Source organism: Haliotis rufescens, unplaced genomic scaffold (genome assembly GCF_023055435.1).
Source record: "Haliotis rufescens isolate VD_foot unplaced genomic scaffold, xgHalRufe1.0.p SCAF_13, whole genome shotgun sequence".
Classification (NCBI taxonomy): domain Eukaryota; kingdom Metazoa; phylum Mollusca; class Gastropoda; order Lepetellida; family Haliotidae; genus Haliotis; species Haliotis rufescens.
The window spans coordinates 5662976-5685569 of NW_025963813.1; the positions used below are offsets into that span (position 1 = coordinate 5662976).

The following is a 22594-nucleotide window of genomic DNA, read 5'->3' on the forward strand; positions in this document are numbered from 1 at the left end:
GGTCCGACAGAACGTAGTACGGCGGGGAGAGAGAGTTTGCATAAAAAGCAGGACCGACGGAGTACGCCATCACTTGTCAACATGGCACTTCCCTGGAACACTTGTGGATTCCTGCTGCTGCTAGGTAGGTGAACACTAGCGTTAAATGAACGAACACTGTGGTACTCTCGGAGACTGTGTCCCTGAAGTCGCTTTGGGACTTAGATTTTTTGTCAGAGACAGGATTTTCGAATATACCGAGAACACATTCGGTTTACTCTTTGAAAGAAGAACCCGATCAGTTGTTTCAGGACATCCAGCATTTTTCGGGGGTTCCAGATTTGTAGGGGAACGATTTTTTAAAAATCAAAATAATGTCAGTTGACGCCAAACAATCCCCACCCTACCCCATATTTTGAGGCATTTTAATTTCGCCTGTTATAATATTTTGTGTGTTTTTAATGGTGCAAAAATAGGGCTTTAGTGAAGCGTTTGACTTCTCGGAGCTCAATACGTTAGAATTGTTAAAAGCATGTTTTGCAAGAATTTGACATCTAACGTTTTTTGTCGTTATTATTATTATTATTATTATTATTATTATTAATATTATTATTATTATTGAACAGTATTTCAGTTATGTCGTGGCGCGCCAGCTTAATTATTAAAGCAAGAATGTTGGTGTATGACGCTAATCTCTAAAGCTATGTTACCTGTAGTTGGACAACGCAAGCTTGAATTAGAAATCTCGGAATGAAGTCGGCTGTTTCAATGAAAGGCGTGTTACTGTGTTTGAAACCTTTGATTGACCAATCAGAATCGAGTATGTTCTAATGTCATTGTATGATTTTACCACACCATTTTACACGCGGTAGTTCTGGACCATCCTGTCAAGTGAAAAGATTGTCATCCTCCCCTCTCTTTTGCAGCCAGCACCGTCTCAGCCGGGTCGTGGAGCTCCTCTGCCCAGTCGAACTCTATCGAGTGTAATGAACACGGCTTCGCCCGCGACCCCAACGACTGCGGGGCTTTCTACAGGTGCGCCAACGGGAAGAACTACCGGTTCGAGTGCCCCGCCAATCTCAAGTTTGATATGACCATCAGCGTCTGCAATTGGCCTGCAAGTGTCGATTGTAGCTCAGCTTTCCCCGCCAACAACGGGTATGAGCCCCAGTACCCCTATGCCCCACCCCCTACATACAAGCCGCAGTACCAGGAGCCCGCCCCAACGTACGCCCCACAGCCCGTCTACACATCGAAACCAGTGTACAAGAAGCGCCCCAGGAAGCCTTCCTACAAATCACAGTCTGTGCCAATGCCTCAGCCAATGCCCCAACCAATGCCCCAGCCTCAGCAGCCCGTTTACCAACAACCCCAGAGACCAGTCTATCAGCAGCCAATGACCCAAGCTCCAGTATACCAGCAGCCAATGACCCAGGCCCCAATGTATCAGCAACCGATGACCCAGGCCCCTATGTATCAGCAACCGATGACCCAGGCCCCTATGTATCAGCAACCGATGACCCAGGCACCGATGTACATGCCCCAGCGGCCAGTCTACCAACCCCGGAAACCGGTCTACCGTCAACCAATGACACAGGCCCCGGTGTACCAGCAACCGACATACAAGAAGCCCACGTACAGCCAGAACAATCAGAACATGTACGCTCAGCAGCCCCAATACGGAGGCGGCATGAACGGTGGCATGAACGGCGGCATGAACGGAGGCATGAACGGCGGCATGAACGGCGGCATGAACGGAGGCATGAGCGGTGGCATGAACGGCGGCATGAGCGGTGGTATGAACGGCGGCATGAGCGGTGGATGGACTTCCCAAAAGAAGCAGTCAGGAGGATCTAACTGGGGCACGAAGAAGAGCTTATTCCCATCCAACATGAATCAGAACAGCGGTATGATGGGTGGTATGAACGGAGGTATGAACGGAGGCATGAACGGCGGTATGATGAGCGGAGGTTGGTCCACAGGGAAGAAAACAGGCGGCTATGGACAGAGCCTATTCCCATCACAAATGAATACCGGCGGTATGATGGGTGGTATGAACGGCGGTATGATGAGCGGAGGGTGGTCCACAGGGAAGAAAACCGGTGGCTACGGACAGAGCCTATTCCCATCACAAATGAATACCGGCGGTATGATGGGTGGAATGAACGGCGGCATGATGGGAGGCCACATGATGGGCGGCGGTATGATGGGAGGCGGCATGATGGGAGGCGGTATGATGGGAGGCGGCATGATGGGAGGCGGCATGATGGGCGGTATGAGCCAGACCACCCTCTTCCCTCCCTACCTTCCCCAGAAACCCAAAGCCAACAGTCTCCTGGGCATGCTGATGCAGATGCAGCAACAACAGAAGAACCCCGGCGGCGCCATGAGCCCCATCCTCATCCCCTACCCCTTCCCACCAGAGTGGTTCAAAATGGACTCCGAGACCACCACTATGTCCACGACGGAGGCAACGACAACAGCACCAGCCGGGGGCAAGAAGGGCAACAACATCTTCTTCATCTCAATGGTCCCTCCTATGTTCCCCCCACCGTTTCCAGGAGCTCCCTTGGACGGGCCTTGCGGAGGATTCCCTGATTCCCCCTTCCCCTTCAACAACTCCGAGCCAGCCTGCGGTCTCATCCGGGCATCTCTCGGCGCCACCAACCCCTTCGGCGGTGTTCCCGGTCTTCCTCCACTTTCGACCGCCGGCATCAGTAGACAGAATGCAGGTACGTTCCCCAGACACACCACCAGTATTAGCAATTTCTCATGGCCCTTTTCTCGGGTTAGATTCCCCTACAACCTGTGCTTGTCTTAATTGATCGGGATGTTAGGGTCGGCGACTTTATTGATAAGGCGTCAACGTTCCACGACGACGTGGATCATTGTTCTTAACATCAATCAACGGTTTGTCTTGTACAGATTGGAATGGAGAAATCATAAGAATCTTGTGGATTACGAAAGTAGAATCAACGAGTCTACAATTTTGCAAAATGACTTAAAGCTGCGTCATATTTACTAGTACTTGTTTAAATATTATTCAGAATAGCCAGTGAATTCCTGGCTCGGAATCAGCTGCAACAACAACAGACCCGTGAAGTTCCGGGGTAGAATAGGTCTTCAGCAACCCATCCTTGCTGTAAAAGGCGACTATGCTTGTCGCAAGAGGCGACTAACGGGATCGGGTGATCAGGCTCGCTGACTTGGTTGATACATGTCATCGATCCCAATTGCGTGGATCGATGCTCATGATGTCAATCACTGGATTGTCTGGTCCAGACTCGATTATTTACAGACCGCCGTCATATAGCTGGAATATTGCTGAGTGCGGCGTTAAACAACAAACAAACAAAGCAACAACAACAGCGCGACGTGTATCATAATGGTTAATGATGGTTTACATCCCTCCGTCGTATAGCTGGAATATTGCATTATACAACAAACAACCATTCTCCAGTTGCCATGGTGATGTCATGAGCGTTGTACCCCACCCTAGGTTGCCGGACCATCTCCTCAGGACAGAGGGCAATCGACCTCCGGTTCGTGGGCTCCTCCAGCCGCCTGTCCGGCCCCCAGTGTCTGGCCTTCGAGACGCTTCTCAACAGCTTCACCACAACCTACCTGGAGAGGACCGTCGTCCCAGACAACACCAGGAGCAACGAAGCCTGCACCGTCTCCGTCCCCGACATCAGGGTCAACTGTAACTAGAACTATGGTGTGTAATGTGTTCTACAGTGCATGCGGCTATCCTTGGTTGGTGGGATTATAAATTTTACTTGAATTCGTCAGTACGTAAACTTGAAGAAAAATCTGCGCCTTATTAGGACATAAATATGAAGAAAAATATATTAATCATCAGGTACTGATGTATTAAAATATTACTGTACGTGTCATAACGTATGATTTTGCGTACGTCAGTTATTTGGGGTCATTGAGTGAGTTGATTTGAACGGCAAGCAGATTGAGTACAAGTTGTTAGCTATAGGTTTGAGTATCCTCTTAAATCGAATATTGAACGCTGATCTTGATTCTTTCAGGTCGATGTCTCGTCTCATTGTCATCACACGTGGCGAGATTCTCGCGAGAGTCTCTTTTTCGCCTCTCACCGGAAATGTCGAGAATCTTGTTCTCAGGCCTCATCAGATATTGGGAGCGTCTTGCTCTCGCTTTACTTCACCTCCAACATATTTTGTGGTTGTGTGTATATTTATGTAAATAATAAAGTGTGGATGTCGTATTTCAGTGTATGTCTTCATATATTCACTTTACATAGTTATTGTATTCCTTGTGACTGGCTGAATGCACAATGTACCTTCGTCACTTGGGACGTGCGTCCCTGTTGTTTACATGTAGTGAATAGAACGTAGGCCAGGATATGTAAAATCGGTTGTTCGATTGCCTGGACGCGCCATACCAACAGACTTAATAAGACGGTACTTATGTGGCAAATGTGGTGTCTCCTTAGGCAAGTAGAATAGGTCTTCAGCAACCCATGCTTGCCGTTAAAGGTGACTATGCTTGTCGTAAGAGGCGACTGACAGGATCGGGTGGTCAGGCTCCCTGACTTGGTTGATGCATGTCATCGATCCCAAAATGCGTGGATTGATGCTCATGATATCAATCACTGGATTGTCTGTTCAAGACTCGATTATTTACAGACCGCCGTCATATAGTTGAAATATTGCTGAGTGCGGCGTTAAACAACAAACCATCAAACCATCCTTAGGCAAGTGATCTAGTTCGAAATGTGCCACTGTAAAAATGGGTATGGAAGGACCTGTGACTGTTAACATGATCAAGCACCAGGCAAGGCAGCGTGGGTTGTATGAGGGAGCTGAGATGTAAATAGAGTGCACATCCAATGACCGGGGTAATAATGTCAGCGTGCACCGCGCGCATGGAGGCTAGCTCAGTATCAGTTCCCGTATTATGATTCTGATTATGTTATAATTTACCCTTCCTGGCGCTCGGCATTAAGGGGATAAAAACAAGGAATAGTCGGCTTGGAGTCAGTATACTGTGTGGAACGTGCATAATTCCGAATTAGTACAAGCAACTACCCCCATTTCACCTCACCAAATCACTTGGGGTAATTGAATTCAGGACCACCACTGGGTCCTGATGCGTTCAATGAACGTTGGTGCGCTTTAGAGAAACTAAATAATCTGTGTCTTTGTAAATGTTATTTATTGACTCAGGCAAATATGAATAGACTCAAGTTTATGATGTTTGCTTATGATTGTTTAACTGCAGAGGTTTATTCTGGCCAAACATGCAGGTAAACATGTTATCAAAGTAGCTTAATGCCCGATCTGAGAGTCACTCCCCCAAAAAACGCAACTGAAAAAATAACGAGGAGAATCATATTTTGGTGGTGTTATCAAAATGAAACCAGGATTCTAAATCCATAACAAAACAAACGGAGAGGTTTGTGCTGGTGGTTAACAATCGAGTACTAAACTCGTCATTTATTGTCACTATACGAATCCCAGTTCGCCCTGATTATGTTTCTAGGTTTGTCAGCACCGTACCCGTGCACGTGGGTTTCACCGAAGTGGTAAACGTCTGGGACCTGCGTACTCACTCATAAAGGGAGGTAAACAGAGGGCAATATGATGTAGCGTACAGTAATTGTATTTTACGAACGCATCATTTACCTTAACGGATCATTCAAAGAGATCCGGTTCTAATTCCATTGAACAGGAATGCCCATTCCTGTTTCAAAAATAAATATAAAAATTAAATATGAAAACCGAAATCGTATGATCATACATCACTGGTTTGTGAATTCGGAATGAGAGTCACTTGTGTGATTAAAAATGTCGTTTCTGATCGAAAGTCCGGTGACAGATGACATTGCATTGCCCAGATATGGTGAAATATGTTTTTTTATTACCCACAGGGGCAAGGATACAGGTGAAAGTATTTTCAGTAACTCTCAATGACCGTTATAATTCTGCTGCATGCTGATTCATTGCAGTTGTTCATTGTTTTCAATGTTTGCGTAGAATCGTGAACGCTTTGTTGCAAATAAGTGAAGATGTTGCATTATTGCGCTGAACTAGGTCACCGATTCAATAAGCAGTCGTTGACTTATTTATTTATAGGCATTGACTTGAATATATTTTTCGTTTATGGAGGTATAAACGTAAAAACCCGTCTACACACTTAACGTACATCCGCTATCCGTCACTTTAATCTACGAAAAAAGTACTGCTAACCAGTTTCAGAGGCAGAGAGATTCGTGATGTCAATTGACCAATTTTACACAAGCGAGATCTCCCGTTAAAGCCAGTTTTATATGATAAAATTAGTTTTTGTCTGACACGTTTGAGTGTAACATTTTGCTGTTGTAATTTGCAGGTCATGTGATGTTTCTCAAGACTCTCTTTTCCACTCTATTGTAGTGAGTGAGTGAGTGTGAGTTTGGTTTTACGCCGCTTTTAGTGATATTCCCGCAATATCACGGCGGTGAACACCACTACTCTGTTGTAGGATTGCAAATGATAATTAGTACATTAGAGCTGTGTTCAAATGACAATCACCTCAGAGTAAATGTAGTTGAAAACCATGTTTTTTCACTTGGAATAAATGGTATTTTTGTCATTAACACTTAGAATGGTTGACATCTAATCATCATTTAGTCATATCATTTGCCGGAAATATGTCATGGAATAAATACGTTTTGAGCGCTCTGTTGCAATAAATATAGGATTTATTGGTGTTATGAAATGTTAAGCACATGTTAAACCTTTGCGTCATCAGTGAGTGAGTGAGTTGGGTTTAACGCCGCTTTTAACAGTGTTCCAGCTCTATCACGGCATGTCAGCTTAATGTGGGAGGAAAGCCCGAAGTGATGCAGGTCTCAGACGTTTACCACTTCGGTGAAACCCACAAGCACGGGTATGGTGCTGACAAACCTAGAAATATAATCGGGGTGAACCGGGATTCGAACCCACAATCATGGGTTTATGGCGTGCCCAAGGGACGCACAGCGAATCGCGGCGCCTTTGACGACTGGGTCACCCGTGCCCCCGTCCGTCATCAGATGCTTTCTTTATCGCCTTTGACAAGTCGCCCGCAAAGTGAAGTTTTGGGAGATCAGTATGTTGGTAGTATTAATATTTTTTTAACGGGACCGCCTCCGTGGTCTTGTGGTAGAGCGTCAGCCTTGAGAGCGGAAGATCCGGGGTTCGATCCCCGGCCGCGTCATACCAAAAGACGGTTAAAGATGGCACTTGTTGTTACCCTTGTGTTGTATGACAACACGTATCACGGCGACCTGGGACGCTGTTCTCTCACTGTAAGAACAACCCACTCAGCCTACTGTTGTATGACAACACGTATCACGGCGACCTGGGACACTGTTCTCTCACTGTGCCTACAATACACTCAGCCTGCTGTTGTATGACAACACGTATCACGGCGACCTGGGACGCTGTTCTCTCACTGTGCCTACAACCCACTCAGCCTGCTGTTGTATGACAACACGTATCACGGCGACCTGGGACGCTGTTCTCTCACTGTGCCTACAACCCACTCAGCCTACTGTTGTATGACAACACGTATCACGGCGACCTGGGACACTGTTCTCTCACTGTGCCTACAATACACTCAGCCTACTGTTGTATGACAACACGTATCACGGCGACCTGGGACGCTGTTCTCTCACTGTGCCTACAATACACTCAGCCTACTGTTGTATGACAACACGTATCACGGCGACCTGGGACACTGTTCTCTCACTGTGCCTACAACCCACTCAGCCTACTGTTGTATGACAACACGTATCACGGCGACCTGGGACGCTGTTCTCTCACTGTGCCTACAATACACTCAGCCTACTGTTGTATGACAACACGTATCACGGCGACCTGGGACACTGTTCTCTCACTGTAAGAACAACCCACTCAGCCTACTGTTGTATGACAACACGTATCACGGCGACCTGGGACACTGTTCTCTCACTGTGCCTACAATACACCCAGCCTACTGTTGTATGACAACACGTATCACGGCGACCTGGGACGCTGTTCTCTCACTGTAAGAACAACCCACTCAGCCTACTGTTGTATGACAACACGTATCACGGCGACCTGGGACACTGTTCTCTCACTGTGCCTACAATACACCCAGCCTACTGTTGTATGACAACACGTATCACGGCGACCTGGGACACTGTTCTCTCACTGTGCCAACAACCCACTCAGCCTACTATTGTATGACAACACGTATCACGGCGACCTGGGACACTGTTCTCTCACTGTGCCTACAACCCACTCAGCCTACTGTTGTATGACAACACGTATCACGGCGACCTGGGACACTGTTCTCTCACTGTGTCTACAATTCACTCAGCCTACTGTTGTATGGGGACGGTCGGGTAGCCTAGCGGTTAAAGCGTACGCTCGTCACGCCGAAGACCGGGGTTTGATTCCCGACATGGGTACAATGTGTGTAGCCCATTTCTGGTGTCCTCCGCCGTGATATTGCTGGAATATTGCTAAAAGCGGCGTAAAACCATACTCACTCACTCACTACTGTTGTAGTTCTCTCTACTGTTCTCTCACTGTGCCTACAACACAATCAGCCTACTGTTGTATAGCAACACATATCAAGGCGATCCACCTTTGAACACACCGTCACACCTTGAAAAGGAATTTCCAGAAAATAGATTGTTCAATTATTAGTCGAGGGTGATATCTCATGTGTAAGTGAGTGAGTGTGAGTGTATGAGGTTTTACGACGCCCTAATGTGACATGAAATGATTTAATCGCAAGAATAAACCATGCCTACTCTCTGCCCCTATTTATAGAAGTGAATGAGTGACACACTGTTCTATTATACCTCTTTAGTCCAACAAGAAAAAGATGGTGGAATCTCACAACAACGTCCAAGAACCAAATACCTCACATCCTACAATCCACCAACCCATACAATCTCACCTTCAGTATCTTGGAACGTGAAGCTCGCTTAATTCGTTGAAGATAATCATGTTCCATTCTAAAGCCAATATATTATATTTAATTCCGGTTTATTGTCGCTTTGAACGGTGTACCAGTGTGAGAGAGAACCAATTGTGACGAAGGAAATACACGTTTCGGTGAAACCTACGAACATGGGCAGTATGGCGCTGAGAAACACACCGGGGTCAAACCCACGTGCATAGGAAGTATGGCGCTGACAAACCAATCGGGACGATACCCACGTGCATGTGTAGTACGGCGCTGACACCCCCATCGGGGTCCAACCCACGTGCAATCGTTAGTACGACGCTGACAAACCAATCGGAATGATACCCACATGCACGGGTTGTATGGCGCTGAGACACGCATCGGGGTCAAATCCACGTGCATGGGGAGTACGGCGCTGACACACCAATCGGGATGATACTCACGTGCATGGGTAGTATGGCGTTGACAAACCAATCGGGATGAAACCCACGTGCATGGGTAGTACGGCGCTGACACAGCCATTAGGTGAAATCTACGTGCCTGGGTAGTATGGCTTTGACATGTCTATAGTGTGGAACCCAAGTGCTTGGGCAGTACGCAACGACTAGCGCCATGATCACTGGGCTGACCGGACCCCATCTGTTAGGTGGTACACAGCTGACACACCCATCTGGGTGAAACCCACGTGCATTGGTTAAATGACGCTGACAAACCCATCTGGGTCCAACCCAGGTACATGGGTTTTTGTATGGCTATGGCACACCCAGTGGTCAAACCCACGTGCTTTTGTAGTTTGGCGCTCACACACCTATTGTGTGAAACTTAAGTGCATGGGTAGAATGCAACGAATTGCGGCACCGTTAATCACCGGCTTACCGAATCCCTTCTGTTGTTACGTTAAGGCTAAGGGAATGGTGTTTAACGTCAGGGTTAAAGATTTGTGCACCAACATAGCGACATGCATGCGTGTTTACGAAGTTCCAGTGGATCTTTATCCTTGAAATATATACATAACGCAAGGAGGAATCGAATTTGCAAGAAGCTGAAAAATATTTTCCGAGAATATCAAGTGCATAGGATCCTGTCGTATACCGGACGTGTTTTGTCAAATTGCATTTTACTCTTGTACTAAGTAAGGTAAGGTGCAAGTGTACTACACAGATGACAGAAAAAGGATAGAGTTAGTAAAATGGGGTATACGGGTACGACGTGCATGTGTGTGTGTGTTTGTGTTTGTGTGTGTGTGTGTGTGTGTGTGTGTGTGTGTGTGTGTCTATTTGAACTGGTCAGGTTTTATAGTGCTAGCCCTCTGAGATACCGAGCCGCAGTTTAACATGGACACCACACTCAGGCACAATGTACACAATTTATACAGGTACCACTTACCATTGGATTACGGCGGACTCGAGATGATGTTGGTGTCGGAGACGATGTTGTTAAAGATGTTGGTGTCGTGAACGTATAGCTGTCACTGATTACTGCGCCACGGTGTGATTCATGGTTTTACTTCCCACGTTGTTACACCATACACTAATTATCAATCTAATTGGAAGTCAAATATGACACCTTCTTTATTATGATATCATATCTCCATCCCCCATTGTATGTCACGCAGTCGCTGTGACTTCATTCAGCGTTCAGACAACAACATGGTGAATTACAAGCAGCTTTGTTTCATGTTTCCTCCTTGTAGTACGACTTAGAAGCGGTGTCACGTGGTCTTGTTGACACAGAGGTCAGGGTTCGTTTGTAATTCCCTTCTACTGGTACAGAGCAGCAAATCCTCCGACGTCGTGTAAAGCGGTGTCCTTGACACCTTGGCGTAAACGCCAGAGAAACAGGGACTAGCCTCGATAGCGGACTCCGGAGTTCCTGTTGACGCGGAGGTGTGAAGAATTGTAGTTACTCACTAATGTTGTTGTCGGAATAATCTCCATGTTGACGACAAAAATTGTTAAAAAATTATTAACTTCCTTTCCTCCACATGCAAAAAACAAACGTGTATCAGACCCACCGAAACAGGAAACTGTGGCAACGTGAAACAGCTTCCGTATTCAAAGCATAACTACACACACCCGTTGTCATAGTGATTTTTATTTCCGAATTTTTTAGCACGTAAAATATCCATCTGTATTCACAAATAAAGTAAATAAAAATAGAAGATTTAATAAAATCTTATTACAATTGTTCGCCTAACATCAGGCCCTTAACCATCTCCGCGACATCGAGGCCATGAGCGACCCGGAAGACAATGGTCAGTGATGGGCGGGGGCTGATCGGCTTGATGGTCAGTGATCACGTGACGGGCTCGTTTTGGTCTTATAAGAGAAAAAATTGATGAGACAAGTATAGTAACCAAGTCAACTACTGGTCGTACATCATGATGGACACGCAGAGGAGGCACTGGCTTTCTGTCATAGGTGAGTTCTGAGGACATGTATACTGGTGTAGTGCCTTCTGTTTAATCAGAAAACAAATAACATCTCTAATGACTGAACTTGTAACAGGTCCGAAGGAACAGAGGGGTGGGTGAGGGTTTGGCGTCGGGGGTGGGGGGAAGGGGAGAGGTATATTATATGAGCTTTTCTTGGAATGATTGCACATTAACTATTTGGAGACAGTCAAGACATCATTACACATAACAATTTTAGTTAATGTTAACCTGAACCATTAAGGTTACTTTCATCAGAACCTATGATTGTGGGTTCGAATCCCGGTTCGCCCCGATTATGTTTCTAGGTTTGTCAGCACCATACCCGTGCTCGTGGGTTAACGTCTGAGACCTGCATCACTTCGGGCTTTCCTCCCACATCAAGCTGACACGCCGCGATATAACTGGAATACTGTTAAAAGCGGCGTCAAACCCAACTCACTCACTCACTCACTCACTCAATTTCATCTGAAGTTATGCCCGTAGCTCTAAGCTTGCAAGCGTGAGGCAGGATGACATCGCTTGCTGAAACCATTAAGCTGTTTAAAGCACGACAGTTTTGGATTTTCTTTGCCGATGTTATCACACTTTGAGAGTGACGATTTTATTAGATCGATGTACAAACTTAACACATTTCGCTGCCCTGTCCTTTGGGGACATTGTAGACTAAACTCACATACTCATGTGTTAGAAGGCATACATTTACTGGCACAATTCGAAATTAGTAATTACATTAAACAAATGAAGTTATATAAGTTACTTTTTATTTGACAAATAATCCATATTCCAAGCACGGATAACATTAGTGTCATCGGTCCCCTCTTCTCTTGCCGGGAATGTACAGGGCTCCCGTATCCATTGCTTGTCACAAGGTCTGACTGAAGAGATTCGGTAGGTCAGGCTCAGTGACTTGGCAACATGTGTCCTCATGTCCCGAACGCGTGGATCGTTGTCACCGCTTCTGTCTCGGATTTGCCTGGTTCAGACGATCAAGGGAGGCATGGCAGAGCTAAAATACTGTTGACTGTGGCGTTAACATTCACTCACGGGCAGACCCTTATTGTACGATAGCGTCTTCAAGTTTCATCGGTTGTTTCCGATGCTGCTCGGGGGAACAACACTGTGTTGTCTTCATGTTCTGATTTTCCCTCTTATGAATATTACACAAAGGCCAAGGAAACATATAACAGTAAACTACGTTTATAACGAACACGCTTATAACGAACTAAGGTTATAACGAACTAAGATTAGTGGTCTTACAACTTGTAAAATAGTTTTTCATATAAAATGTCTCGTTCATGGTTTTCGCAGGTATAGTCCTGGCTGTGACATGTGCTGTGACTGGACAACGGGCAGGGGGCACCTGCACTGAGGGTCTGGCTGCAGACCCCAGCAGCTGCGAGGCCTTCTTACAGTGCGCTGGAGGCAGATATGTACGTCTTGTGTGTCCTGCTAACTTGAGGTTCAACTCAGCAACAAGCGAGTGTGACTGGCCATCCAAAGTCCCCTGCAATAATAATGCACCCAGAAGGACCTTCTCTCAGCCAAGACAGCAACCAATGCAAAGACCCATGCAACAGCCAATGCAACAACCAATGCAACAGCCTATGCAACAGCCTATGCAACAACCAATGCAACAACCTATGCAACAACCAATGCAACAGCCTATGCAACAACCAATGCAACAACCAATGAAACAACCAATGCAACAGCCTATGCAGCAACCAATGCAACAACCAATGCAACAGCCTATGCAGCAACCAATGCAACAGCCTATGCAACAGCCAATGCAACAGCCTATGCAGCAACCAATGCAACAGCCTATGCAACAACCAATGCAACAAGCTATGCAACAGCCTATGCAACAACCAATGCAACAACCAATGCAACGACAAATGCAAAACATGCAACAGATGCAACAGAAGCCTAAACAGGAGAGTTGGAAGAATCAGCAGTCGTCCATGAACCAAGGCATGAGGATGGTGAATACCGGCCTGATGGGAGGGATTGGGATTGATAGTGGTATGATGCCCATGAATGGTGGTATGATGAGCGGAGGAGTTGGCATGGAGATGAGGAGCATGAACACCATGGGTTCCGGAATGATTGGATCCGGGGTGACACTCTTCCCACCCTTCTTGAACATCCCCTCGAAGAAGACGTCTTCTAACAGTATGGGCATGAACTCTGGTATGATGAACTCTGGTATGATGAACTCTGGGATGATGAATTCTGGGATGATGAACTCTGGGATGATGAATGGCATGATGAACGGTATGATGAATGGCATGATGAGTAATGGGAATAGTCAAAAGAAATCCAACTCCCCAATGAGCCCAATCTTGATCCCATATCCATTCCCTCCCGAGTGGTTCGGAGGTAAGAAGACGACGACGTTATCCCCCACCTCCAGCACCACCAACGCCACCACCACAACGTCAAAGAAGAAGGGCAACAACATCTTCTTCATCTCCATGGTTCCCCCTATGGTGCCAGTGGACCCCCTCCTTCCACCGTGTCTCCTCACCTCCTCCTGCTCCGGGATGCCGTTGTGTAATGAGACGAGAAGCAGCAACTGTGTCAACCCCACCCTTAGCAACCTTATCTTAAGAGGCAGCAACACCAGGACGTCTTTCCAGGTCAGTCGGTCAGAGATACTTTTTATTACAGTGGCACGGAAACAGCATCTGGCTTATATCTTAAAACTTAATTGCCTATAAAAACTCTATATTGAGCACATGTTCTCATGCTTTGGCAATATTGATCTTAATCTTGCTATATCCTCTGAAACAAACTTACCTTTGTGAAGATGTTAGAATCGATCTCCAGCAACCCATGCTTGTCGTTAGAGGCGACTGACGGAATCGAGTGGTCATTCATGCTGACTTGATTGATGCATGTCATTGTATCCCATTATGATTTAGGAGGCTGGATATTATGGCAGATAATTTCTTATTTACTCAATAATCTGAATTATAATTATCTATTTATAAGCACCCCCACCACCACAGAATATCAAATGGTCGGCTAACGTCTATTTCTGATGTGTATGTGAGATTCATTGTGACCACGCAATCCTCATTTGAAAAACAGTTCCTAAACCGACGGCACTATGGACATGTGATTTACGTTGGTTGTTGTAGGGAGCTTCGTCCATAAGCAACAGTGCAGGGCTCAGGGTCGGTGCAGGGCTTGGTGGTCTGAGCGGCTTCGGTGATCTGAGCGGTCTGAGTGGTCTGCCTGGACTGAGTGGCCTTAGTTCCATCCTTCAGCAGACCGGAAGTACAGGTCAAGGTCAAGGTCAAAGTAAGTGATGACTGATTGAAATTTCGTAAAATATCCTCACAGACACACCTTTTACAAATTGAGTGAGTATGGTTTTACGCCGTCATTCCCAACATTAGCTATGTCACATCCGGCTAACCAGAAACTGAAACTGCCTGGTTTTCAAAGTGACAAATGGCTTTAACGATAAGACTACATTCTGTACTTTTTATTGGAATAGCAAGTTGTCCGATGCTGGTGAAGTTATATTTTAAAGACCGCCTCTAAGTGGGTAGAGCGTCTGTCTAGGCGAGCGGAATGTCGGTGGTTCGATCCTCGGTCGCGTCATTCCAAAATACGTAAAGGCGCTCGGCATTAGGGTGTAAAACAAGGACTGAGTCAGTGTACTGTGTCTGCGTGGGGTCTCAGGGGGCTAGCACTATAAAACCAGACTCGTGCATGCAGCCACACACACGCGCATGCACGGCGCTACATAATTGAAATAATCTTAAACATGCCGTTGAACCAAATTTCACCTCTATATATTTAAGTTGACTCAATGTAGCTACCTAAATAACGTAGCATTAAATATCACAACCACCACATGGGATAGCCCAAGGGAAAGTGTTTTGAAGGAAATTCTTTCTTTCGGGCTTTCGGGCTTCAGAAACAATGTACATGTGCCTCTGCGGAGGTGTTCCAACAACCAATATTGAGTGATTTTACGTCACTTGTAGCAATATTCCAGCAATATGTCGGTAGCGTTCATCAGAGAGAGAGAGAGAGAGAGAGAGAGAGAGAGAGAGAGAGAGAGAGAGAGAGAGAGAGAGAGAGAGTTGGTTGTCAGCACCACATTAAGCTGTAAGCTGACACGCCGCAATTTAACTGGAATATTGTTAAAAGCGGCGTTAAACCCAACTCCCTCACCAGTAAGTGAGTGATTGGATATGGTTTTACGCCACTTATAGCAATATTTCAGCAATATCACGGAGGGGAACACCAGAAATGGGCTTTACACATTGTACCCATGTGGTGAATCGAAACCGGGCCTTCGGCGTCATGAGCGAAAGCTTTAACCACGAGGCTACCCCACTGCCCCGGCGTTCACCAGAGATGGGCTTCACGCATTGCATCCATGTGGAAAATAAAAGCCAAGACTTGTGACGATTAAACTGTTATTGCATTGGGGTAAATATTTTGTGGCACCTCTTTTTACAGACTGCCGTGCTGTAAGGAGCGGACGGGTGGAGATCCCGATTACCTCCCTTGGTTCCAATCGCGCATGGACGACAGAGGAATGTCGGGCTATGGAGAGTTTGCTGAACGCTGTCATCACAACTTCGGCGGAAAACCAGTCCGGCCAATCGTCCCAGGGACGCCAAGTGACGCAACGTTCTGCCTGTACAATCACAGTCCCCAGCGTCGCAGTCAGATGCGCGTAAACATCTCGCCGACCCCCTCTGGTATCAGGACAACGGACATGCGCAGTTACATGCATCGGAAGTTGTAGACAGTTTCCGTGGTTTCTCCTCGTCGTGAGCTGATAGCATCACACTTTGTACTGAGAAGTATCACAACGGATTATTGAAAACTAATAGTTCACCATATCTACATGAAGGAGTACAGTTACCAAGTTGAGCCCCACATCTAAAAGTTCTATATGTTTATTGTTTAACGTCACATTCAGCAATATTTCAGCTGCATGACAGCAGTCTGTAAATAATAACACAATCCATACACGATACATTACGATTACATGCATCAACCAAGTCAGCGAGCCTGAACACCCGATACCCTTAGTCGCCTCTTACGACAAACATAGTCGCCTCTTACGGCAAGCATGGGTTGCTGGGGACCTATTCTACCCCGGATCTTCACGGGGGATACAACTCTCGTCATTTTGCTGAAGAAGGATGTCAGTTAACATATTACGTTAAGATTTGACCCAGGATGTGAAACACTTGAGATAATTTTGACAATGTCTATTGTTCAATAAGTTATCATCTTGCAGAAAACGATAGCACCTCGAAATGTATTCCCAAGAAGTGAAAACGGAATTTTATACAATAAGAGTTCATCTGTGACGTCAGTGATCACGTGACATGATAGTAAACCCAATAACGACGTCAGCAACACTCTCAAATACCACGTAACAAATGCTCTTTACACAATAAAGCAAAACCCTGAACCAAGGCTTACTCCCCTCCCATATAAATGGATACGTCCAACCTCGGCACGTGAACATAGAGGGTACTTGCGAAAACAAAACAACCTGTTGAAACCATGGACAAACACGGGTGGCAAAAGTCGTGATATCAACACACGCATTGTCTCGACTGTGACTCCTGACAGGCTGCAGAATCAATGTTCACGACTATTACTTACACATTTATGTTAAAATATTGTCTCGACCGATGCATGTAAAACATAGTGTCTTTCTGTATATTTTTCTTTGTATTTATTTCCAAATAAAAATGAAATCTGAAAGCTTGTTGTGTTTATTGTGATTTGCTGGGTGCCTTTGAAGAAACCTATTAACATATAACTGACAATACCCGTACCTTGTCGTTAATTGAACGGATGCATAGATGCCGTCTGAGACGCTGCAGTTCGCTGTAATGTGAGTTACGTGCCATTGCCGTATCAGAATCATATGATCTCAAGTTCGAAGGTTTGTCAGCACCATACCCGTGCTCCTGGATTACAACAAAGTGGTAAAGGTTTAGGTCTGGCGTTCCTCCTGCATCAAGCTGACACGCCGTGACTGAAATACTGTTCAAAGTGGCGTTAAACTCAACACACTCACACAGTAACTGAGGCCATGAACTGAGCATGCACATCGCCTGTATAGATTGTCTTCGCATTTAACTGACCTTATGTTATTAAAGGACAATGTGGCAATTTATTGTTTTCATTTAGTTTCAGTTTCCTGCAGGATGAACGTCATGTTTTCAAGGTGAGATTAAGTATGGACATGTGGTCAAAGGGGACAGTCAGTCTGAACATGGCTCAACTTGACGGGAACCAGGATGGGGGAGGCGATACATCGCCGTTGATCAAAGTCTCTGAGGGGGCACGGGTGGCCCAGTCGTCTAAGGCGCCGCGATTCGCTGTGCAGAGTTGCGTCCCTTGGGCACGCCAGAAACCTATGATTGTGGGTTCGAATCCCGGTTCGCCCCAATTACGTTTCTAGGTTTGTCAGCACCATACTCGTGGGTTTCACCGAAGTGGTAACCGTTCTGAGACCTGCATCACTTCGGGCTTTCCTCCCACATTAAGCTGACACGCCGTGATGTAACTGGAATAATGTTATAAACGGCGTAAAACCCAACTCACTCACTCACTCAAAGTGTCAGAAGTCTGGGAGATAAATTCAGAAACTTCAGCCATGGAATATACCGATTCTGTTGCGAACGTGAAGATTCGGGGTACAATAGGTCTTCAGCAACCTGTGCTTGTCGTAAGAGGCGACGAACGGATTAGGTGGTCAGGCTCGCTGACTCGGTTGATGCAAGTCACGTATCCCAACTGCGTGGATCGATGCTCATGATGTCAATCACTGGATAGTCTGATCCAGACTCGATTATTTACAGACCGCCGTCATATAGCTGGAATATTGCTGACTGCGGCGTTAAACAACAAACAAAATGTTGCTTACTTACTGGACCTGTGCGAATAAACTTTACACATCACATGCTGTGAACTCCCAGGCCCTGGGTCAGTGAAGATAAAGTGTATATTGTGACCTCCCATGTATGAGTTTTTGTTATTCAATCTATGATATTAGCTAAATATATCAAATCACTTGCAATGAATAAAACTGTTCTGATATCCACAAACTATCGTTATTTATCTTCACACCCTTCTACTCCACATGGTTAATAATGAACAGCTCTGTTTTCTGACAGAGTATCTCAAAGTCCCAATCCGTCGAATGTTATTGAATGAACAGTGCCGATACTTTCTTATTCTCAATTTCTAAACGTAATAGTAATTAATATACAGAAGTAAATGAAATTATCACACCACAAATCATGTTTTATAGAAATATGTGAATTCCGGTGCACGAGACTAGAACAGTGTACTATGTTGTAACACTCGATAAAAAGTCGCCTTCGAACCCTTTGGAACATTGACTTCAAATTTAACATCGCATCGGCGCTGATATATGGATGATATCAATCACAGTAAACTACGGTTATAACGAACTAGAACTAAATTTTAGTTCGTTATAACCGTAGTTCGTTATGGGGACATACAGCCTATATACTGCAAATGGACAGGACCCAACAACAGTTCGTAATATCCGTCAGTTCGGTATAAGCGTGTTCGTTATAAGCGTAGTTTACTGCAGATATAAATTATTGGATCGCGCGCTGAATACCGCGTGGTCAAACTTATGAGTGATCAGGTGAATGTTCATCAATGTTCCAGTTATATTATAACAACACGTACGATGTCGAATCGAAACCACAAACCAGTGGTTGATAGCATGAGTAACCAATCGGTGAGCACAACGCGCAATTATTCAAGTAACACATTGTGAACCCCCCACTTATTATAGCCGGTCCTTACCAGGATAAAATAAATATGCAGAGTTGCGCTCCTAAGAAAGGTCAAGATATACGTTCGCCGACATTCGCCGAGTGTATGGTCCTGAAATACCAATCAAATCAGCGTACTCACCCAAACATCCTTTAATCCGCAGAAGCAACCAACCAAGTTAATCACTCACTCACTACAACGCCCAAAGAGTTTTGTGTGTGACAGAAAGCAATTTTCCAAACGACGTTTTCCATGTCAACGATCAGAGGAAAGGTTAGGTACCTTAATATGTAATGCATTCCTTGTTGTTCTGGGTACTGGAGTAGTCTCCCTCACTCATTCACTAACTCGCTCACTCAATCACTTCCGCACTCACTCACTTCCAAATGGCCACCTTAACACGTACCATCGTGAGTGGGAAGACAATCACTGTTTTTAACCAGTATTTCAATCACATGACTGCCTGTCAGCTCGTCAGACACGATAGACGCCAGCCAATCTGGGATTCGAACTCACGACCCAGGCAGCAAACAACCCCTATGCCTGAAATCACACTGGATCGTGGCAGTACATCACAGATAACATCACAGTAAAACACAATACAAACAGATTCCGAAACTGCTAAATGTCCTCAGAAAATTCCCCTCTTAATACCAGGTAATTCTATGGTTAGTCAAGATAACATAGTCCAGTGACAACACCCGCCAACGGAAGTCTCGGAGTCATTATTTCTATCAAAGTAACTACGGGTGCGCAAGTGCAGTTAAATACGCACTAGACACAATAACGACTTGTGTATACAGAACAGAAACATGGCCGACGTCAGTTTCAATGCTAATCAGCTCCAAAATATAAGCCGTTGATAAAGTATTATGAGATTGAATTGTCGTGTAGGTAAGGAAACGGGGGATGGGCCGCCATCATACAGCCTCGCATCGTTACCTCCTTTGTATAACGCCATTCCACCTCACTGCCACCAGACAGGGAGGGATAAACCAGGTGAGACACAGCACTGGGAACTACAGAAAACCTAACACCTCTCTTTCTTGTTAAAAAGTGCATTAAAAGGTAGTGTTTGGGATGCAACACGTTAGTCAAAATCTTGAGACAGCAGATTATTCCTTCAAAAGTTTAAAGTGTCCAATGAAAGTTTCCAAGGTGTGCATTATTATTTTGTTTATAAGTGAGAGGATTATGGACACATTGTTTGGAATAGTTTCAGATCTTAACAGTTTCTAACTTTAAAGACCCCAACCAAGAACGGAAAAAGAAAACTCCCTAATTTGGGTGGTCTGAAGATCATGCATGAGAGTGACGGGAGAGAGATAAAGGAGGCGGAGCTTCAGATTTGTTTGGGAATTTTAACCAATCAATCGAAGGCCGTGTCCGAGACACCTGTCTCTGATTGGAGCAGCGTGGTATGCTCCTCCTTTCACGGTAAACAAACATACCGTATTTAGTTCAGTAGCGGCGAAACGGAAAGCACACTGTGTTTTTATGCTATATCCTTCCGTGTCCAAACCTGAGCTGAAAACTAATACAAATATTCTTGATGCAACGCCCCGTACTTTATTTGATGAGGAAAAGAACCTCGCTAAATTCTCAGTGGTTAATGTAATGTAGCTATGCACAAACAGGGCCCAAGTTCTAAGCGTACCTGACCGCACCCTGGATGGGCTATTTGCAGTGTCCTGCTCCATGACATCAGCACTGGAATGAAGCAAGTCGTGAGAAAAAGGATGCCCCTCCCCGCCCCGCCCCCAATGGCGTCCTAATCTCTCCCCCAATATACTTTTCCGGTGAACTGGGTTACAGAGATATCGAGTTGCGTGGGACGTGACAACGGCTTCGTCTGGCACGTACTCTCCATTGTATAAAAGACGTACAGACATGATTGTCGATCAGCTCACCGGGAGGTTGAAAATTACACATTATCCTCGCAGATAAATCTTCACAACATGGCAGCTCCGAACATGACACGTTTGCATAAACCGTTCGCCGCCATCTTGTGAGAGTCGCGAGCAGACGACAATACAATGCCTTGGCAACCTCCTCAATATCAAAGGCAGCCCTATTAAAGTGTCTTTCACGCAGCTGTATTACCCACCTTAAGAAATCAGGGAAGTGTGAAGAGATTGTGTAGCCTAGGAAGTCTGTTGGGGGTCGTTAATTGTGTTTGATATGGGTGCAGCCCTTGATAGGACCCGTATTGAAAGTGTTTCTATTTTACCTCAGATCGAAATCAATGGGATTATGAACATAACAAGGAAATATATTGAAATACAACTGCTTCACAGTATCATGATTATTTGTCACTGGATTATCTACTTTCTTGGACACAAAGTGACAGATGTAAGAAATCATCAGAAATCAGGCGACATTTCCGGTCAGTAGCAAGCAACTCCTTATCGTCTGTGTTCACAACGTCGACAGTTGCGTCGAGGGGTGTTCAGCGCCAAATAGTGCAAGTACAGTAAACTACGGTTATAACGAACTCAAAGGGACCACTAATTTTAGTTCGTTATACCCGTAGTTCGTTATAAGCATATATACAGCATAACGACAGCAAATAGTCGGGACAAAAAAGTAGGTACGTTATATCCGTCAGTTCGTTATAAGCGTGTTCGTTATAAACGTAGTTTACTGTATGTCTTAAACACCTGTCGTCAAAGTAGTTCGGAGACCTACAAGACCAAAGCGGCTCTAGTTTTAACACCTCTGGTGAAGCTATTCCAGAGATCTACATGACCAACATGCCCCAAACACCTGTCGTCAAGTTAGTCAATAGACATAAACGTCCACTTGTCCCTAACACCAGCCGTCAAGCTAATCCAGAGTCCCATAAAACAACCACGCCTTGATACCTGCTGTTAAATTAATGAAGAGACCAATGAGACCACCATGTCCCTCACACCTGTCGTCAAGCTAGTCAATAGGCATACACGTCCACATGTCCCTTACAGCTGTCGTCAAGCTAGTCAATAGGCATACACGTCCACCACGCCCCTAACACCTGTCGTCAAGCTAGTCAATAGGCATACACGACAACCATGTGCCTAACACCTGTCGTCAAGCTAGTCAATAGGCATACACTTCCACCACGCCCCTAACACCTGTCGTCAAGCTAGTCAATAGGCATACACGACAACCATGTGCCTAACACCTGTCGTCAAGCTAGTCAATAGGCACACTCGATCACCATGTCCCAGACACCTGTCGTGAAGCTAGTCAATAGGCATACACGACTATCATGACCCTCACACCTTTCGTCAAGCTAGTCAATAGGCATACACGTCCACCGTGCCCCTACCACCTGTCGTCAAGCTAGTCAATAGGCATACACGTCCACCGTGCCCCTACCACCTGTCGTCAAGCTAGTCAATAGGCATACACGACCACCATGTCCCTTACAGCTGT

At 45.5% G+C, this 22594-nt stretch overlaps 2 protein-coding genes across 2 annotated transcripts; both read left to right on the plus strand.

The window, feature by feature from the left end:
- On the plus strand, positions 1-4219 carry LOC124126504 (RNA-binding protein EWS-like). Its single transcript, XM_046489950.2, has 4 exons — positions 1-124; positions 906-2711; positions 3479-3697; positions 4020-4219. Exons 1-3 carry the CDS (start codon positions 82-84, stop codon positions 3688-3690), a joined length of 2061 nt encoding a protein of 686 aa, XP_046345906.2. The 5' UTR covers positions 1-81; the 3' UTR covers positions 3691-3697; positions 4020-4219.
- A 6918-nt stretch (positions 4220-11137) lies between these two features.
- On the plus strand, positions 11138-17119 carry LOC124126508 (mediator of RNA polymerase II transcription subunit 15-like). Its single transcript, XM_046489965.2, has 4 exons — positions 11138-11357; positions 12680-14007; positions 14512-14674; positions 15851-17119. The coding sequence occupies exons 1-4, from the start codon at positions 11318-11320 to the stop codon at positions 16072-16074; spliced, it is 1755 nt and encodes a 584-aa protein (XP_046345921.2). The 5' UTR covers positions 11138-11317; the 3' UTR covers positions 16075-17119.
- Positions 17120-22594: the final 5475 nt, after the last annotated feature.